Here is an 18,302-nt window from a genome sequence, read left to right on the forward strand (position 1 = left end):
CTACGAGAGGCATTTTACAAAAAATTGCCGATCCAGTTTCGCAGCAAGCGTGTTGATCAGGACAACTTCTGAACCCAAAAATGAAGGATTCTAGACGGTTTGGAGAAACAATGCTCCAGTTAAGAGCAGATCAAGTACTCCAACCAGAAGATATAGAATGCCTTAAGATAACTCTACAAACAAATGAAGTAGAGTTCGAATCTAAGGTATCATTGGAAGATGTCAAGAAGAGGATCAAAGAAAATTACAATGAAAATCCCTTGGCATGGTGGAACAGAAATCAACTCAGGGCTTGCCTTAAGATCAAAGAAGGCAAATAGTATGAATTTGTCCGTTGCAAACCCATCCCAATGAACATAATTGATCAAAGGGATATGCAGATTATAATCAAGGAACATTTGGACCTTGGTTTGATCAAAGCAGGTATGTCACCATATAGCAGTCCAGGTTTTCTGGTAAGGAATCATGGTAAGATAAAACGAGGTAAACCCAGATTGGTTATTAATTATTAAGAAATTAATAAAATTCTGGAGTTTGATGGGTATTTTATACCAAGTAGAGAACATCTAATTAGTTGCATACGCAATGCAAAGATATTTTCTAAATTTGATTGTAAGTCCGGATTTTATCAGATTCGGATGGAGGAAGGAAGCAAGAAATTCACAGCTTTCTCCACACCTCAAGGACATTATATTTGGGAGGTATTACCAATGGGATTGGCTAATTCACCACAGATATTTCAAAGGAAAAGGGATAATCTTTTTAAAGATAATTTTAAGTTTATGTTTGTTTACATCGACGATGTTTTAATAGCATCTAAAGATATGAATGAACATGTTAAGCATTTGGAGATTTTCTCTAATTTTTGCAAAAAAGAAGGACTGGTTTTATCTGAAAAGAAAGCAGTCATTGCTACAAGAAAGATTGAATTCCTAGGAATTGAAATCGATGATTCAGGAATAATTCTACAAGACCACATAGTCGAAAAGGTGCAGAATTTTCCAGAAAACCTCAAAGACAAAAAACAACTGCAAAGTTTTCTAGGAGTTGTTAATTTTGCTGGGATGTTTATAAAGAACCTAGCAAAACACAGAAAGGTGTTTAGTCCATTATTGAAAAAAGATGCAAGATTCATATGGACAAAAGAACACACAGAAGGACTTATCCATCTAAAGGAAGTTTGTAAAAATCTTACAAAGATGGCAATTCCTCAAGATGAAGATGATCTGGTATTATACACAGATGCCAGTGATAATTGGTGGACAGCAGTTCTTACTAAGCTCACACCAGATGGAGAACAACCATGTAGATATTGCAGTGGGTTATTCTCAGATGTAGAAGCCATTAGATGCATATCAACGAGAAGGAATTTTATGCAGTAAAAAGGGCTTTTGAAAAATGACCATTATTTCTACTTGCAAAGAAATTCACTTTAAAAGTTGATAACACACAAGTTAAAGCTTTTTTAAGGAATAGAATTGAGTCTAAACCTGAGAAGGCTAGATTATTACGATGGCAAGCACTATGTCAGAATTATATTTTTGATATTGTGATAATCAAATCTCATGAAAACATTCTTGCAGATTTTTTGACAAGAGATGGACATCATTGACATTGATGCTATTATCAAGATGCGGAGACATTTGAGGGAACACCTTGAAATGCTTCAAAACGAGTTCAACAGGTTGGTCTTAAACGCAGAAGTTGCGGGAAGACTACAACAAGCAGATAAGAGAGTTGTCTCTGATCGCATTACAGGATGCTTACAGGCATATACTCAGTTATGGTCTGTAACACAAAGGCCTATCCTCCAGGGCATTGAGAAGCCATTGGTTTCCCAAATGGAGAGTTTTTGAGTACATGACTCTATACCTGTAGTGTGGGATTCAAATACCCCTTGCACAAGTGTTAAGTCGGGATCATCACCAGATGAGTCGGCTGAAACAAAAATTGAGACTCCTGATCCTTATCTTGAGTCTTCAAGTCAACCCTTCACCTCGGGGATTGAAGAGGGAGAGATCAACCTTAGGCCTCGTATTGACAAAGGCAAATAAATCTAAGGTTGGTACTAACGAAGCAACAATTTCTCCATTTCAGGTCTATCAGCAGAATTGGGAGAAACTGAAAACAAGAATTGGAATCAACCCCGCTACTAACAGGGTTGATGTTTCAGGAAAATATCCAAGGGTATGGATGAAACAAAATTCATATCCAAAGGAGGTTAAAGCATGGTATGAATTCGGGGCTCTTGCCTCAGTTTATACTACATCACCCAGCTTTCCGGAAATCTCAGGTCTACCAAAGTGGATCCAGGAAGCTTGTTCACGAAACTTGGGCGAATAATGATTATTTGTCCAGAGGAGATGTTTTGGAACTATACTTTTTCAGTGCAGCCCCAGAAATAGCAGGGAAAGGTTCTCACGAAGCCTTTCATTTCATCAAGTTAAGGAGGCCAGATTCAAATATTCAAAAATTTATCAAAGATCCTCCAACAGAATAAACACCCCTGGTTGCTTCAATCATTGAAGATGACATTCCTACCAGAAGAGCTTGGGGGCTATGGGTCTGTCTCACTGAGATGGACAAAGTCAAGTTTCCGTTCAAATTTTATAATCATTCAGTGAACGGATCATTCCATGACATGAAAAACAACAAGTTTTGCAGAAGATTTATTTGAGAAAAAGAGAAATCTTTTGTGGAATAGCAAGCTGCCGGCAAGTAAAGAAACTCGTCGGAAATTCTGTAACATGGCACATGTAGGAAGATGGTCTGAAAACATCTGTCCAGAATGCCCAAACCAGAAGGAACCGGAATTCGGTAAAGGATTCAAGCCGAGATCTGATCGGAAACACTTTACCGATACAAGCACAAGTGGGGATGGACCACATTCACGTTTTCCTCGAGGACACCGAAAGCCAAAGATTCCTCGACAAAATTAAAAGGAACATGTGACCAAACCCATTATCAAAAGAAGGACCACCATGTGAGTGGAAGGACAATGACCACCAATAATAGGTGGAAGATGACACGAAAACCACTAATAATGAGTGGTAAAAGACAAAAGAACATTAGATACTATATATTAAAAAGAATCCAATAAATAAAAGCCAAACAACTGGTCCCGAAATTTTCATCTATAAATAAGGATAAATTGGAACCAGTTAAACACACCGAAATCAAAACTTAAAGATGTACCGAGTGATGCAAACATGGACGGTCAAGCTCAAAGGAAAGCATGGGATCCGATGCAGTTGCCGGAAGGACCAGTCACGAGGGGACGACTAAAGAAGTTCAAGGAGGCACTACAGGGAGTCATGAGCAAGCATGAAGGGATCGTGATGCATGGGAGTGCGTGTGGAGGCCAAAGGAACATGATTCAAGCATTGTGTGCATCGGCCGAGTCTGCACGGACCCCGACACGGACCTGCACACGGGGTCCGTGCCCTTTACACTCCGAGATGAACAACTACAGAGCCTACACGGACCTGAAGACGGACCCAGGCACGGGGTCCGTGCCCTACTATATTGGCGAAGACAGTGTCTACACGGACCCGTACGCGGATGTGAGCACGGGGTCCGTGTCCTTTGCTTCCAGCTGAGGTTTATACCCGAGTGTACACGGACCCGGACCCGGACACGGAGGCACACACGGGGTCCGTGTCCTAGAGTTTTGGCCGAGAAAAATTACCTTATTTAGAGTGTTATTTTTTTAGGAAACTAGATCCTTGTTATCTTTTTGATATAAGACATATATTGGACAAAAATTTACACACAATACATATATTATTTTTGAGTTTATCAAACTTGTGAGATTTTTCTCTCAACTTTTCAAGGCTTTAGCTTTGTTAAATCAAATCAAACTTATCAAAGTTTATAAATTTGTGGCGTTTGTCGATCGTGCTTGTGCGGATTGTCGTAGGCGTCGTTCTTCGAAGGTTCGTATCAAATTTCGATTGTTATCCTCGTGTTTATTTGTTGCTAAGCTCTTATAGTTTAGAGGTGAATAACACATCAATTACTTGATTCAAAATATCGAGAAAACACACGAGTCTTATTATCGTAATTAAACAGAGGGTGCGATTGCGTTTTAATCGTGTTTGCTATTTATTCGTATCAAGATTCACATAATTTGGTATCAGAGCTTTAGGTTTATTGAAATCAAGTAAGTTATCTTGTTAAATTTCATATCTGTGTTATTTCTTCAATCGTTTTCAGATCTGTTTCGTTCTATCGTTATTCAATTTTCGTGAAACAGTGTTTCTCGAAAATTTGGTCAATTTTCTTCTTTTTTTTTGGGATTTTCGAGTTGTACTCAGCCTAAAAAAAAGTACAAAATTTCAAAAAATTGCCTACACAATTGTTTTGGTATATTGTTCTATTCCCTTTAGAGAGTCATATTCAATTGTCTCTCACAGTCAAAAAAAATATATATATTCCCTATATTCGAATTTCGTGTCTACACAGTCCAAGTGAGTCGGTCGCATTTGTTCACAAGTTTGAACCTTGATTGTTTGATATACCCAGAATACAAAGCTTGAGCACTTCCAAGAGAGCTTTCAAAATTTGAGTGATACACTTGAGTGCGAGTGACTTTTCTTTGGAGTGAACGGTAAGTATTTGTTGTGAGCAAACAAAATTGTGAGAAAAGACGAGTGAATTTCTTTGGAGTGACCGTGAGCATTTGGGTGAGGATTATTTTATTTCTACTAACCTTTTCTTGCAGGTACAAATTTGACATTAAATGGAGAGGGAGGTAGGAGGTAGTTCGAATTCGGGGTTGCCTAAGGCCCAAATAGATGCGTTGTTTGGGGATTTTAGTAGAGTGATGACAACCCAAATGGAGTTGTTGCATGAGAGGTTGGATAAACTTGAGGTTAGTGTTAGTGGGGGTAAATCTAAGCCTAAGGATTTGGGTAGAGATGATGAGGAGTATGATTTTGGAGGAGGCGATGAGAGTCAAAATGAGAATTGGGGTAGGAATGGAAGAGGTAGAGGATTTGGTAGAGGAAAAAGGGAAGCCATGCGGGGTAGATATGAGGAAACTAGGGAAGATGGTCACATGGGTAGCATTAAGATGAAAATTCCATCATTCCATGGGAAATCTGACCCGGAGGCATACCTAGAGTGGGAAAAGAGGGTAGAGTTCGTATTTGAATGTCACCACTACTCCGAACAAAAGAAGGTGAGGTTGGCGGTGGTTGAATTCTTAGACTATGCTCTCATTTGGTGGGATCAATTAGTGACCACTAGAAGAAGGTATAATGAGAGACCCATTGAGTCTTGGGATGAGATGAAGAAGGTCATGAGGAAGATGTTTGTGCCTATATAGGGAGATGTTTAAGAGGCTACAAACTTTGAGGCAAGGGTCAAAGAGTGTTGAGGACTACTATAAGGAGATGGAGGTAGTCATGATTAGGGCCAATATTGAGGAGGATAGTGAGGCGACCATGGCTCGTTTTCTTTGTGGCTTGAACAGGGAGATTCAAGATCAAGTGGAGCTTAGGCACTACTTGGACCTTGACGAGTTGGTGCAAATGGCCATAAAGGTGGAACAACAACTCAAAAGGCATGGAGTTGGCCGCACCAACCAAACTGGAGGTACGTCTTCTTCTTGGCGACCAAATGTACCAAAGCGTGATGATAGCAAAGTGGTGACCAAGCCTAAGATTGAGACAAAGCAAGAGGCACCTAGACACGGAGTGCAAGGTAAAACTGAAATTCCTTCTACTCGTTCTAGAGATACTAAATGTTTTAGATGTCAAGGGTTGGGTCATATTTCTAGTGAGTGTCCTAATAAGAGGGTAATGTTTTTGAATGATGATGGTGAGTATGAGTCACAAAGTGAGGGAGATGGCGAGGGTAGTGATGATGATATGCCTGCGCTGGAGGATCTCGATGAGGGATATGGAGTTATAGGAGAAGCGCTAGTGACTAGGCGAATCATGAGTGCCCAAGTCAAGGATGAGGAGGCTAGCCAAAGGGAGAATTTGTTCCACACTAGGTGTTTTGTGAATGGTAGGGTTTGCAATGTAATCATAGATGGGGGGAGTTGCACTAATGTGGCTAGTGTTGAAATGGTGGAAAAATTGGGATTGCCTACAATAAAACATTATCAACCATATAGGCTTCAATGGTTGAATGATTGTGCGGAGGTGAAAGTAAATAGGCAAGTTCTAGTGTCCTTTTCTATTGGGAAGTATGAGGATGAGGTTTTGTGTGACGTGGTGCCCAGGCATGCTTGCCATATTTTGCTGGGTAGGCCATGGTAATTTGATAGGCACGTTACTCATGATGGGTTCAAAAATCGATACTCATTTGTTTTAAAGAAAGAATCCATTGTATTGCTTCCTTTGTCCCCAAAGCAAGTATTGGAGGACCAATTGAAAAAGAAAAAGAGAGATGAGGCCGAAAAAAAGAGTGAATTAAAAAGTGAGATGGCCTTTGAAAACAAAAATGAAGTGGCTGAAAAAAAGAGTGATCAAAAGAGTGAGATAGCCATAAAAACAAAAAAAGAGAGGAAAGAAAATGAGGGAAAAGAAAAAGAGAGGAAAGAGGCCAAAAAGAAATCATACATGGCCCAAAAAGGTGAGTTGAAACAATTGTTGCACACACATGAACCACTTGTGTTAATTCTTTACAAGGAGATCCTCCTTAACACAAGTGATATAGCCGGATCCCTTCCGAGCGTTATTGTTTCACTATTGCAGGGATTTGACGATGTATTTCCGGAGGAGCTACCTCAAGGCTTACCACCATTGAGGGGGATTGAACACCAAATTGATTTGGTGCCCGGGAGTGTCTTGCCGAACCGTCCAGCTTATAGGAGCAATCCGGAGGAGACTAAGGAGCTGCAACGACAGGTCAGTGAGCTATTAGATAAAGGGTTTGTGCGTGAGTCCATGTCACCTTGTGCGGTGCCCGTTTTATTAGTTCCTAAGAAAGATGGCTCATGGCGTATGTGTGTTGACTGTAGATCAATCAATAACATAACCATTAAGTATAGGCACCCCATACATAGACTAGATGATATGTTAGATGAATTGCATGGTTCTTGTATTTTTAGCAAGATTGACTTGAAGAGTGGTTACCATCAAATTAGGATGAGAGAAGATGATGAGTGGAAAACTGCGTTTAAAACCAAATACGGGTTGTATGAGTGGATGGTTATGCCTTTTGGCTTGACTAATGCACCTAGCACCTTTATGAGGTTAATGAATCATATTTTGCGTGCACACATAGGAAAATTTGTTGTGGTCTATTTTGATGATATCCTAGTGTATAGCAAAAACTTGGATGAGCATGTTAACCACTTGAGGCTTGTTCTAATCACATTAAGGGCTGAAAATTTATATGCTAACTTGAAAAAGTGTGATTTTTGTACTAGCAAACTTGTCTTCCTTGGTTTCGTGGTAAGTTCACGGGGTATTCAAGTTGATGAGGACAAAGTAAGTGCTATTCGAGATTGGCCAACGCCTACTACTGTTGGTCAAGTTCGAAGTTTTCATGGTCTTGCAAGCTTCTATAGGAGGTTTGTAAAGGATTTTAGCACACTAGCGGCACCTATGACAATGGTAATCAAGAAGAACGTTCCTTTCCATTGGGGCGAGGAGTAAGAGAAGTCCTTTAATCTCATTAAGCAAAAATTGATTAATGCACCTTTACTTGTGTTACCTGATTTTGCTAATACTTTTGAAATTGAATGTGATGCATCAGGTGTAGGTATCGGTGGAGTGCTAATGCAAGGAGGACGACCGGTGGCTTACTTCAGTGAAAAGCTCAATCGGGCAGCGCTTAACTATCCCATGTATGATAAGGAGTTCTACGCACTTGTGAGGACCCTAGAGACGTGGCAGCACTACTTGAGGCCTAAGGAAATTGTGATCCATACGGACCATGAATCTCTAAAGCACCTTAAGGGTCAACAAAAGCTGAACAAGCGGCATGCCAAGTGGGTGGCGTTCATAGAGACGTTCCCCTACATCATCAACTACAAACAAGGTAAGGAAAACATAGTGACCGACGTACTATCACGGAGGTATGTGCTTTTCTCTACTTTGGAATCTAAAATCTTGGGGTTTGAGCTTGTTAAAGAATTGTATGTGCTAGATGATGATTTTAAAGAGATGTTTGAAACTTGTATGCATGGTCCACATGATAAATTCTACTTGCATAAGGGTTTCTTGTTTAGAGAAGATAGGTTGTGCATCCCTAAGTCATCTATTCGTGAACTACTTGTTAGGGAGGCACATGGGGGTGGTTTAATGGGACATTTTGGTGTGGCTAAAACTTTGAGTGCATTGCATGAACATTTCTACTGGCCACACATGAAACGTGACGTTGAGCGTGTTTGTGAGAAGTGTATAACTTGTAGACAAGCTAAGTCTAGGACACAACCACATGGATTATATACACCACTTCCCGTCCCTAGTGAACCTTGGGTTGATATCTCTATGGACTTTGTTTTGGGGTTACCTAGGACAAAGAAGGGGAGGGACTATATATTTGTTGTTGTGGATAGGTTTTCTAAAATGGCACACTTTATTGCTTGTCACAAGACGGATGATGCATCTAACATTGCGGATTGTTCTTTAGAGAAATCGTTAGGTTGCATGGCATGCCTAGAACGATAGTTTCTGACCGTGATGTTAAATTCTTAAGTTACTTTTGGAAAACACTGTGGGCTAAACTTGGCACTAAATTATTGTTCTCTACAACCTATCATCCTCAAACTGATGGTCAAACTGAGGTAGTTAATAGGACGTTAGGAACTTTATTACGTGCTATCCTTAAAAAGAACTTAAAGAATTGGGAAAATTGCTTGCCATTTGTTGAGTTTGCATATAATCGTTGCGTGCATTCTATTACCAATTATTCGCCATTTGAAATTGTATATGGTTTTAATCCTTTAACTCCGTTAGATTTGATGTCTTTACCTGTGAGTGAAAGGTTAAACATGGATGGCAAAAAGAAGGCTGAATTTGTTAGGAGTTTGCATGAGAAGGTCAAAGCCAATGTTGAAAAGAGAAACGAACAATATGCTAAGCAAGCCAACAAAGGAAAGAAGAAGGTGGTGTTTGAGAAAGGTGATTGGGTTTGGTTGCACTTGAGGAAGGAAAGGTTCCCTGAAAAGCGTCGTTCAATGCTATTACCTAGGGGCGATGGACCATTCCAAGTACTTGAGAGGATCAATGATAATGCCTACAAACTCGACTTGCCAAGTGAGTATAATGTTAGTTCTACTTTTAATGTTAGTGACTTGTCGTTGTTTGATGTAGGTGACGAACTAGATTTGAGGACAAATCCTCTTCAAGAAGGGGAGGATGATGCAAACATGGACGGTCAAGCTCAAAGGAAAGCATGGGATCCGATGCAGTTGCCGGAAGGACCAGTCACGAGGGGACGACTAAAGAAGTTCAAGGAGGCACTACAGGGAGTCATGAGCAAGCATGAAGGGATCGTGATGCATGGGAGTGCGTGTGGAGGCCAAAGGAACATGATTCAAGCATTGTGTGCATCGGTCGAGTCTGCACGGACCCCGACACGGACCTGCACACGGGGTCCGTGCCCGTTACACTCCGAGATGAACAACTACAGAGCTTACACGGACCTAAAGACGGACCCAGGCACGGGGTCCGTGCCCTACTATATTGGCGAAGACAGTGTCTACACGGACCCGTACGCGGATGTGAGCACGGGGTCCGTGTCCTTTGCTTCCAGCTGAGGTTTATACCCGAGTGTACACGGACCCGGACACGGAGGCACACACGGGGTCCGTGTCCTAGAGTTTTGGCCGAGAAAAATTACCTTATTTAGAGTTTTATTTTGTTAGGAAACTAGATCCTTGTTATCTTTTTGATATAAGACATATATTGGACAAAAATTTACACACAATACATATCTTATTTTTGAGTTTATCAAACTTGTGAGATTTTTCTCTCAACTTTTCAAGGCTTTAGCTTTGTTAAATCAAATCAAACTTATCAAAGTTTATAACTTTGTGGCGTTTGTCGATCGTGCTTGTGCGGATTGTCGTAGGCGTCGTTCTTCGAAGGTTCGTATCAAATTTCGATTGTTATCCTCGTGTTTATTTGTTGCTAAGCTTTTATAGTTTAGAGGTGAATAACACATCAATTACTTGATTCAAAAGATCGGGAAAACACACGAGTCTTATTATCGTAATTAAATAGAGGGTGAGATTGCGTTTTAATCGTGTTTGCTATTTATTCGTATCAAGATTCACATCACCGAGTATATCTGAAAGTCTTGAAAAGAAGGATCAATTACAAGAGAAAACAAGCGGATGCTCTTAAATGGCTAGTCCAACGTTTCCAGGAAAAAGGAGACGAAATTATCGCAGATATCTTGTATACTCATCGTCAATGGTATCTCAGGGAGATAAAAGTGAAATCGTAACCGGTCCGCTTTCAAGTGGTATCCGAGCTATGGTTACGGTTTTTGTGTAATATTTGCATAATATTATGTTGAGATCGATTTCTAACCGCTTGAGAAATTTTTGTGCATCAAGCCCACCACTTAACAAGGTAAATCCCCTCAAGTTTTGCACTAGAAAAACTTGAGGATTTTACAAAGAGAATGATTTTTGCTCTCCAAAATGAAGAACAAAAACTTAAAAAATTGAGAGAAAAAGAACAAGCAAGTTTCGGCCAAGTGAGTGTGCAAGGGAGAGTGGGAGACTTATCTTGCCAAGAAGAGCTTAGTTGCTTGCAACTAAGTTGGAGCCATCATCAACTTCTTGAAGTTGATAGGTAAAAATTCTAAAACATCCTAAGCATGGTTTTAGTTTTTGTAAATATTACACAAAATTCTATGGTGGCCGAAAATTCTTGATGAAATTTAAATATTTTTGACTTCCGTTGCGCTTCCGGCCACCGTAACCGGTCCGCTTTCAAGTGGCTCGTGCAAGGGAGAGTGGGAGACTTGCTTGTTCTTTTTCTCTCAATTTTTCAAGTTTTTGTTCTTCATTTTGGAGAGCAAAAATCATTCTCTGATACCACTTGAAAGCGGACCGGTTACGGTGGCCGGAAGCGCAACGGAATTCGTGTCATCGCCGCTATCTCTGCATTAGTCTTGGGAGACATAGACTTGGATAGGGACACGCCATGACACATTGGTAGATGTCCTCTCTTGGACTCATCCATCGAGAACCGCTTCACGATGGTATCAATGTATGTGGACTGGGTGAGACCAAGCAATCTTCTTGATCTATCTCTATAGATCTGTATTCCCAATACAAAAGATGCTTCACCCAAGTCCTGCATTGAGAACTTACTTGCTAACCATATCTTTGTTGATTGCAACATTCCTACATCATTCCCAATGAGTAGAATGTCATCAACATAAAGAACAAGGAATGTCACAGCACTCCCACTGACCTTCTTATACACACAGGGTTCCTCAGGATTCTTAGTAAAACCAAACTCTTTGATTGTACTATCGAATCTGAGGTTCCAACTCCTCGATGCCTGCTTAAGACCATAAATAGATCCATCGGAACTCTATATGCTAGCGTTTCGCTTTGACTTGTTTACCGGGTCATAAGGACTAATGGTGTACAACCATAAACTAGGACTTTTCCACTCGATAAGTGAGAACCACTTGGAAAGTCCTTTATAGAGGGTTGTTCAGTGCACTCTACCAGGAGCACCTATCTGCATGCTCGGACATCACAATGTCCCCTACCAATGAAACATGGTACTCACATCGCAGATACTAGTCTCTAACTCGAGCGGCCTTTATCCTTCTTAGTGGCGGCTGAATCGACTAGGAACGGTTTAGAATATACAGTATTCCAAATATGAGTTTCATGATACTCATCATATGAGCATCTCATATTCTTTCTACTATTTGTATATTCAAGGACTTTATCTATGCAACTAGCATGGGTATAAAGATAAAGATGCGCCAAATTAATAAATTGAAATATTATTAAAATAAAGATCGTTTATACAAAGAGTTTCATTGTGAACAGTCGGTCAACACTTGGCTCGACGTGCACCTACTCTAACAAAAAGAAGATGAGAAGTTAATTTCTAGATTAATAATCTAGAAAAAGACAGGTCATGAAGGGACCACTCAACCACTATATGGTCCCCAAGCAAGCTGTAAAGGCTTATGAAGATTTGAAGTCCGAATTTAAATTCCGAAGGAGCCTTCTATAAATCAAGAAGAGGAAGCTGAAGGGATCGATCAACCTCTTCATTTTTCTTCAAATCATTTGTAAATTTTCTTTCAAGTTTATGTCTGTAGTGAGTTCAGCTACTGTGAGTAGCTAAACAAGTTTCTCCTCCTCTACAGGAGGTTACTATGTATTAATAAATGTTTGGTGTTTGAATAAAAGAGATCTTTGCTCTCAGCCCCTCTCATGTATTATTTTCAAAATTTTATCTTATACTGTACACCCTAAGGTAGGAAACGAATTAGGGTTGTGCTAAGTGCTGCTGAAGGAATCTGCTTCGGTAACCATCGGTTGCGATCGCGTGGTTGAACTGTGAGGAGCAGTTCGTAAAATACGGTGGATATAACCCGGTGGCATTCCAGTCAAAAAGGTATAAAATTTAATTTATTTTACGGAAACATGATGAACCGATATTTAAAAGAAAATCAATTATTTTAATATAAAGGTGAGGGGTAATTTGGGAAATTAATACCTACAAGAGAGTGGGGAAAAAGTTTTGGGTCAAAGGGGGAGTGATTGCCAATTCTCCCATAAAATAATTTAGCAGCGGGATACACTTATGTCAAACACAAAACGGAAAATTCCTTTGAAAAAAATATATTACAACCCCAAATTACAGTAACTTGCGAATGTCAACTACTAACAACCTGGATTTGTCTATTTTGGCAATGTTTTAATAAGGGCCTTCTGGTTCTGTCAATATCTAATGTAACTTACTTTTATATGATTTTGGAGCACAATTGTAGTAGGGCATTTGACTTTTCTTACGATGATGCTCACCAACATGATCACGCAAATTACCACAAAAACATTGAAAAGTCTCGAGGCTTTTGAAATCCAGTGCGAAGTACTAGTCTACCAACCGGTCTGTGGATCTTTTCAGCCTTCCAGCAAATGTTTCTGCCACAAGGAGAGGGAAGGCAATGGTTGCATCGCAGTGCACCTGCAAATCCAGCTAGGATTATAGTTTGCTACAAATAATGTCTACCAACATAATTCAACCAGCACAAAGCCAATGCTAACTGTTGAGTCCACTAAGAGAATCAAGTGACCAAGGAATGGAATTTAAAAGAATTAATTCAAAAGGGAATTATTAAACCTTTACTGTCTTGGCAGACCCTCGAATTTTGCCCCAGGACACGGCTTCGTCTGGACGGGCACCTGAATCACTTCCATCATATTCTTGTGCAGTGTTGATGAATACGGCGAAGTCAGCGCCATTGCGCATCATGTTCGCATTGCAAATATGATGCTTAGGCAACCCTCCTCCAAGAATTATAATCCCAGTTTTCCTAAGACCAGCGTGGACAGCCTCACCATTCATGGCCCTAATATCTGTTTAATAAAATAAGCCACTCCCTTAACCTAGAACATAGATTGGAACAAGATGATTAAGAGAATTTAATTACCTTGCACAATGTCTATCACTAGACCAGGCTCACTCTTAAATGAGTGGAAGTATAACATATCACCCAAGGAACCGTCGGTTAAGCCCGGGCAGAAAACTGGAATGTTGTTCTGCAGCAAGAGAAAATGGTAGAGATTCTACAGAATTCGCATACTTAACACTGTTACAAATATAAAGAAGTCAACAAAGCCATGATAGATAATACAATAACTGAAGAATTTCCCCAAATACAGATCCGTCTATTTAACTAGTCGAGGTATACTGCTTAGTTACTGCTATATTCACATATATTAGGAGTGAGTTATAAACACAATCAATCATCCCTCCGTCAACTTCCAAGAAAAACCCATATCCGGATCTGCTACAAACCAAAACTCAACAAACCCGACTTGGTAGTCCTCTCTCAACCTTCATATTTAAGGAATAAAATTTGACTTTCTAGTTATTTACATTTTAACATCTGTCAAAATTATCACCTTTTGGTTGAGATTTTTTCCTTCCCCAAACCAAAAATATCATATTATTTTATGCTATATAATATAACAATATATTTTAAATTCATTAAAATACCCACATTGTATTAAAACATCAGGTTCTAGATAAAAACGGAGTTTACCGGTAAATTTTGTTTTTCCTACCAAACATACACTAAATATCTTTGGTAACCTAAACTCAAAATTGTGATATATTGTTGTCCTGACATATCCTTAAAGTAAATATCATTTTGTAAAAAGATTTTTCATTTTTGCCAACCAGACATCATTGATGAACGTCCATAAAAAAAATTAGACGAAGTAAAAAATATAAATACTAAAACACTTGCATGAACATCTACCTTGTATGCCCAATACAAGTACGAGCTCTCGTCATTGATTTCTTTCCCAAGCCGAGCAATCACTTTTGATGGGGTCCAAAGTACATTCTGGAAAAATACATGGAAAATGGTTATAAATCCAAAAATTAAGACTTGTTTGGGTTCTATAACATGAGGAAAATTTAATATAAAAAGAGGCTGAAGCAATGCTAGGAAAGGAGAAAAGTGTGGTGGCTTCTGCTAGAAAATGCAATTTTTTCCATACAAAATCACATAATGTGGGATTGAGCTAGTAGATCTACAGCAAGGAGAAATATCGTGGTAGCATGTAAATATAGAAGAATTGTTAACATAAGGAGCTAAGGGAGTGTTAGCAAAATTTTATGCTTCAAAATAAGTGGTTAAATTTATATTTATAGATTGTGAAAATGTGAAAAAGTAATAAGTGAGTAGTGTTTGAAAATAAAAGTAAAAAACTGAAATTTTTTTAAGATAGGTTGTTTGATAAATAAGTTATTCTAAAACTATCTTTTTAATAAAATACCTTTATTGAAAATTTTGCAAAAGAAATGATTGACGGTATAATGTACATGTTTTGCATTAGACAAACATATTTGGGTAAGAAGGTCTAGAAAATTTCCATTTTTTCCAAAATATCAGAATCACTTTTGAAGAATCAGAATCAGTATGAAGCCAGCTTGCCAGCTTTTGGATTTGATTAAAATAAGTAGAAACTGAATTTCGGCTTAAAAAACACAAAAAACTTATTTTTATAAATGCATTGTGAAAAATCACTTTGTTTTAGAGGTTGCAAACACTTCCTCAATCCAATAAATTTTGAATATTTGAATTCATTTCAAATAAAAGCGTGATAAATTTCAATCTAGCGGTAAGCTTCAGTATAAAATGTTTTATTCATATAGACCATATCAAGGAATCTGATTATCCAAGAAGGTTAACATAGTTACTAAATTATCTTTTGGCAAGACGAAAGGACAATGTCCTAAAGAATACCTGCAAATTTTGTTCATGTAACATCTGATCGAAAATTGGAACGATCCAATCCTCAAATTTACAGTAGTTGTCATTAGGAACCAACAAATTACCAATGCGATTCAAGCCCTTTGAGCGAAGAACAGCTCCAGGAAGATCAAAGTCACCTTTGTATGTGGGAGAAAGGCACTTCACAAGGTCCTCCTCTATGCCACCAGCCGTAGTCACCACCACATCAACCTACAGACGCATTGAATAAATTTACACCAGAATTCAGCACTCGCTAACTGAACTTTGAGCGAAACCGCATTTTAAGAAATTCTGGTGATATTACATTATATGAAAATTGTTCACACTTGCCACAGTATTTGATAAAAACATTTGTGGTTTTTCAATGTTCGAGTGTGAAAAACCACTCAAAGTGATTGGCACAACCATCACAAAGTTCTGCCCCACCAACCTTGTGGTGGTAACCCAACTTTAAAAATCAATCAGGTCCAGTTGCCAGTCATTCCTATCCAAACTTAAGTATCACAGATCTAACAAACTTTGAAGAGACATAAAGAGTTCGCTTATTAAAATTTCATAACTTAAGTTCCAGCTTCTGAATTTCCAATTAAAAGGGACAAAAGTGAAGCATTACAGTTAGAAAAATAAAGGGGGAACTATAGATTGGTAAAGCTGACAGGCTCCCCTCACATAAGTCATTCTACAAAGATTCATGAAATCCTTCAAGAGAGCTAGTGTTAAAGTCACTCACCATGCGATGCTGAAGAAGATATCGAATTATGTCTCGAACGCCAGACGAGATGAGATTTGACGTAAAACCAAGAAACACCTTACACTTCACAGATTCTCTGAAAGCTGTGTTTTTTTCCTCTTCGCTGCAATCCTCAGCCGGACTTTCATCCGAGAGCCTCCAATCTAACTTCAACCACAACAAAAAAAATAACAATAACCAATCTGAAGCATAATTCAACATCATTCTAGAGATAAACGAGAGAAAATCGACAAACCATTTCATTGACAATTTGAATGGCGTCACCAAGATTAGATGCTTGAAAGCCCGTGGAAGACATGGATTTGAGCAACGCGTGATAGTCGACGCCATTATCGAAATCGTAGCCCTCGATTCTGGGGGATGCGCCACCCAGAGAAACCGAGCTTTTGAACGCCGCCTCGCGCGCAGATTCCATAAGAGTCTCCTCCACAGCTTCACCACCGAAACAGAAATCAGAGAACGCAGCTTTGTATGTATAGTATTTATTCCTATCTTGATAGATTATATCAGCATAAATAGATATAGGGTAAATTGTGAAAAAAAAAAACTCAAACTTAAATTTGAATTTATTTTCTATAATAAAAAACTTTGGTTCTATAGGAGTATTTGAAAAAGACAAAATACCTTTATTGATCAATATATGTGATAAATTCAAATGATTGGAATTTTTTGGGTCGAAAATAATATCAGAGTCATATTAAAAATTATTTTGGCATACAGATTTATGAGAATTTTTTTAAATTACATGAATCCAAAACATGTTCAAGATTAATTTTTTGCAGGAGTTATTTCAAAATTTTGGAATATTTGAAACAGCAAGATCTAACCAAGGTTAGATATCAAAAACAAAGAGGAATTTATCAGAGTTCTGAGGTAAATTTATGATTAAAAATAATAGATTTTTAGAAATAGTACCAGATTCATCTAGATCTCAGGAGATTTGAGAGAAATCCAAAAGACAGTACAAAATTATGACAGTATGCTATAATATATACCTCAAAAGGTGGAGAAGATCCTTGAAAACCAAGAAAAAATTCTCGAAATATTAAAAAAGATTCAAACTAGAATTCAAAACCTAGAACAAAACTCAGGTTCTTGAAAAAAAACTTCAAAAGGAATGTTACCAACATCCTTTGGTACTGAACCTCTGTTACATTAATGAGGGAAGGCTAAAGTAATGTTAAAACATTTAATTGAAGAAGAGAAAATGATCAATCTAATTAAATTTGTCTCAGAAAAAAAATTAATTTAATGACAACTTTAGAAATGATTGGTCCCGAGGATCTCCAAGACCTTGCAGAATCATTTGCAAACGTCAAGGTCGTAGATCTGAATATGAACACAACAGGAGGTGAACCACCCTTCATAACCTGGTCATCTTCTCAGGAATCACCAAGGAAAAGTGTAGGATTTAGGACCTCAACATATAAATATGAGAGAATCCCAACCCGATTTCTATACTTGTGGAGAGTCACACCTAGTAGAGACAATGTCAAGGAAGAGTCAAATTCTTTTGCACCAAACACCCTATGAGAAATCTGTTTTAGAACGTATACATCCTCATGGGGTAATGCTTAACCTAGATGTATCAGATTTCAAAAACAGAAAAGATCTCATAGATGATTGGAAATCTGTTATGAGAATAGCAGCAGGTACACTCGATCTCAATAGAGAAGGATTCATTAAACTTCTAGAAATGAGTCTTATGATATCAGTAAAAATTACTTGGGACATGACTTCGGTAGAAACCAAAGAATAAGTCCTAGTCGGAGAATCTCATAGCCAGATAGCCGGAAGAATGACTACCCTTTTTAAAGAACAATTTATAGGGATGGACTATTTTAAAAGTCAAGATACATAGAAGAAAAAAAAATACACTCAAGCTCTGTATAGTCTTGAATTACATGATATATGTTTAGTGGATGAATATATTATGTTGTTCACTAAGTATAGATAAAATTCAGGGGTCGAAGAAGATATAACAATGCAACTTTTCTTCGCAACAATGCCAAGTCTCTGGAGAGAAATGCTAATAAGGGAATATGTTCCTAGCAATCCAGATACATTGGCAGGAAAAGCCTCTTTCCTCAAAGAAAAATTTACAGAATGG

The 18,302-nt window shown here is 38.4% G+C and overlaps 1 protein-coding gene and 1 pseudogene across 2 annotated transcripts; one reads left to right on the plus strand and one right to left on the minus strand.

Moving 5' to 3' along the window:
* The first annotated feature begins 1,199 nt into the window (after positions 1-1,199).
* LOC140830141 (uncharacterized) lies at positions 1,200-10,413 on the plus strand (annotated as a pseudogene).
* Positions 10,414-12,609: 2,196 nt separating this feature from the next.
* Positions 12,610-16,692, minus strand: LOC140830918 (deoxyhypusine synthase-like). 2 transcript variants are annotated; one of them, XM_073194497.1, is made up of 7 exons: positions 16,428-16,692; positions 16,172-16,339; positions 15,433-15,651; positions 14,440-14,526; positions 13,606-13,714; positions 13,296-13,531; positions 12,610-13,139 (listed from the first exon to the last, which is right to left on the minus strand). In XM_073194497.1, the coding sequence occupies exons 1-7, from the start codon at positions 16,605-16,607 to the stop codon at positions 13,047-13,049; spliced, it is 1,092 nt and encodes a 363-aa protein (XP_073050598.1). In that variant the 5' UTR covers positions 16,608-16,692; the 3' UTR covers positions 12,610-13,046. The 2 variants fall into 2 exon arrangements, with proteins under 2 accessions (XP_073050598.1, XP_073050599.1); XM_073194498.1 differs by having other exon boundaries at positions 16,172-16,335; positions 16,428-16,648.
* Between the last annotated feature and the right edge of the window lie 1,610 nt (positions 16,693-18,302).

This window comes from Primulina eburnea, chromosome 4 (assembly GCF_022965805.1).
Source record: "Primulina eburnea isolate SZY01 chromosome 4, ASM2296580v1, whole genome shotgun sequence".
NCBI lineage: Eukaryota > Viridiplantae > Streptophyta > Magnoliopsida > Lamiales > Gesneriaceae > Primulina > Primulina eburnea.

Bases quoted from the DNA above. Each gene is read 5' to 3' on its own strand.
- LOC140830918 (XM_073194497.1), bottom strand. From the start codon at position 16,607: ATGGAATCTGCGCGCGAGGCGGCGTTCAAAAGCTCGGTTTCTCTGGGT. The intron at 15,652-16,171 runs GTGAGTGACTTT...ATGCGTCTGTAG, and splicing joins ATCTTCTTCAGCATCGCATG to GTTGATGTGGTGGTGACTAC. The intron at 13,140-13,295 runs GTTTAATAATTC...CTGGATTTGCAG, and splicing joins GGTCTGCCAAGACAGTAAAG to GTGCACTGCGATGCAACCAT.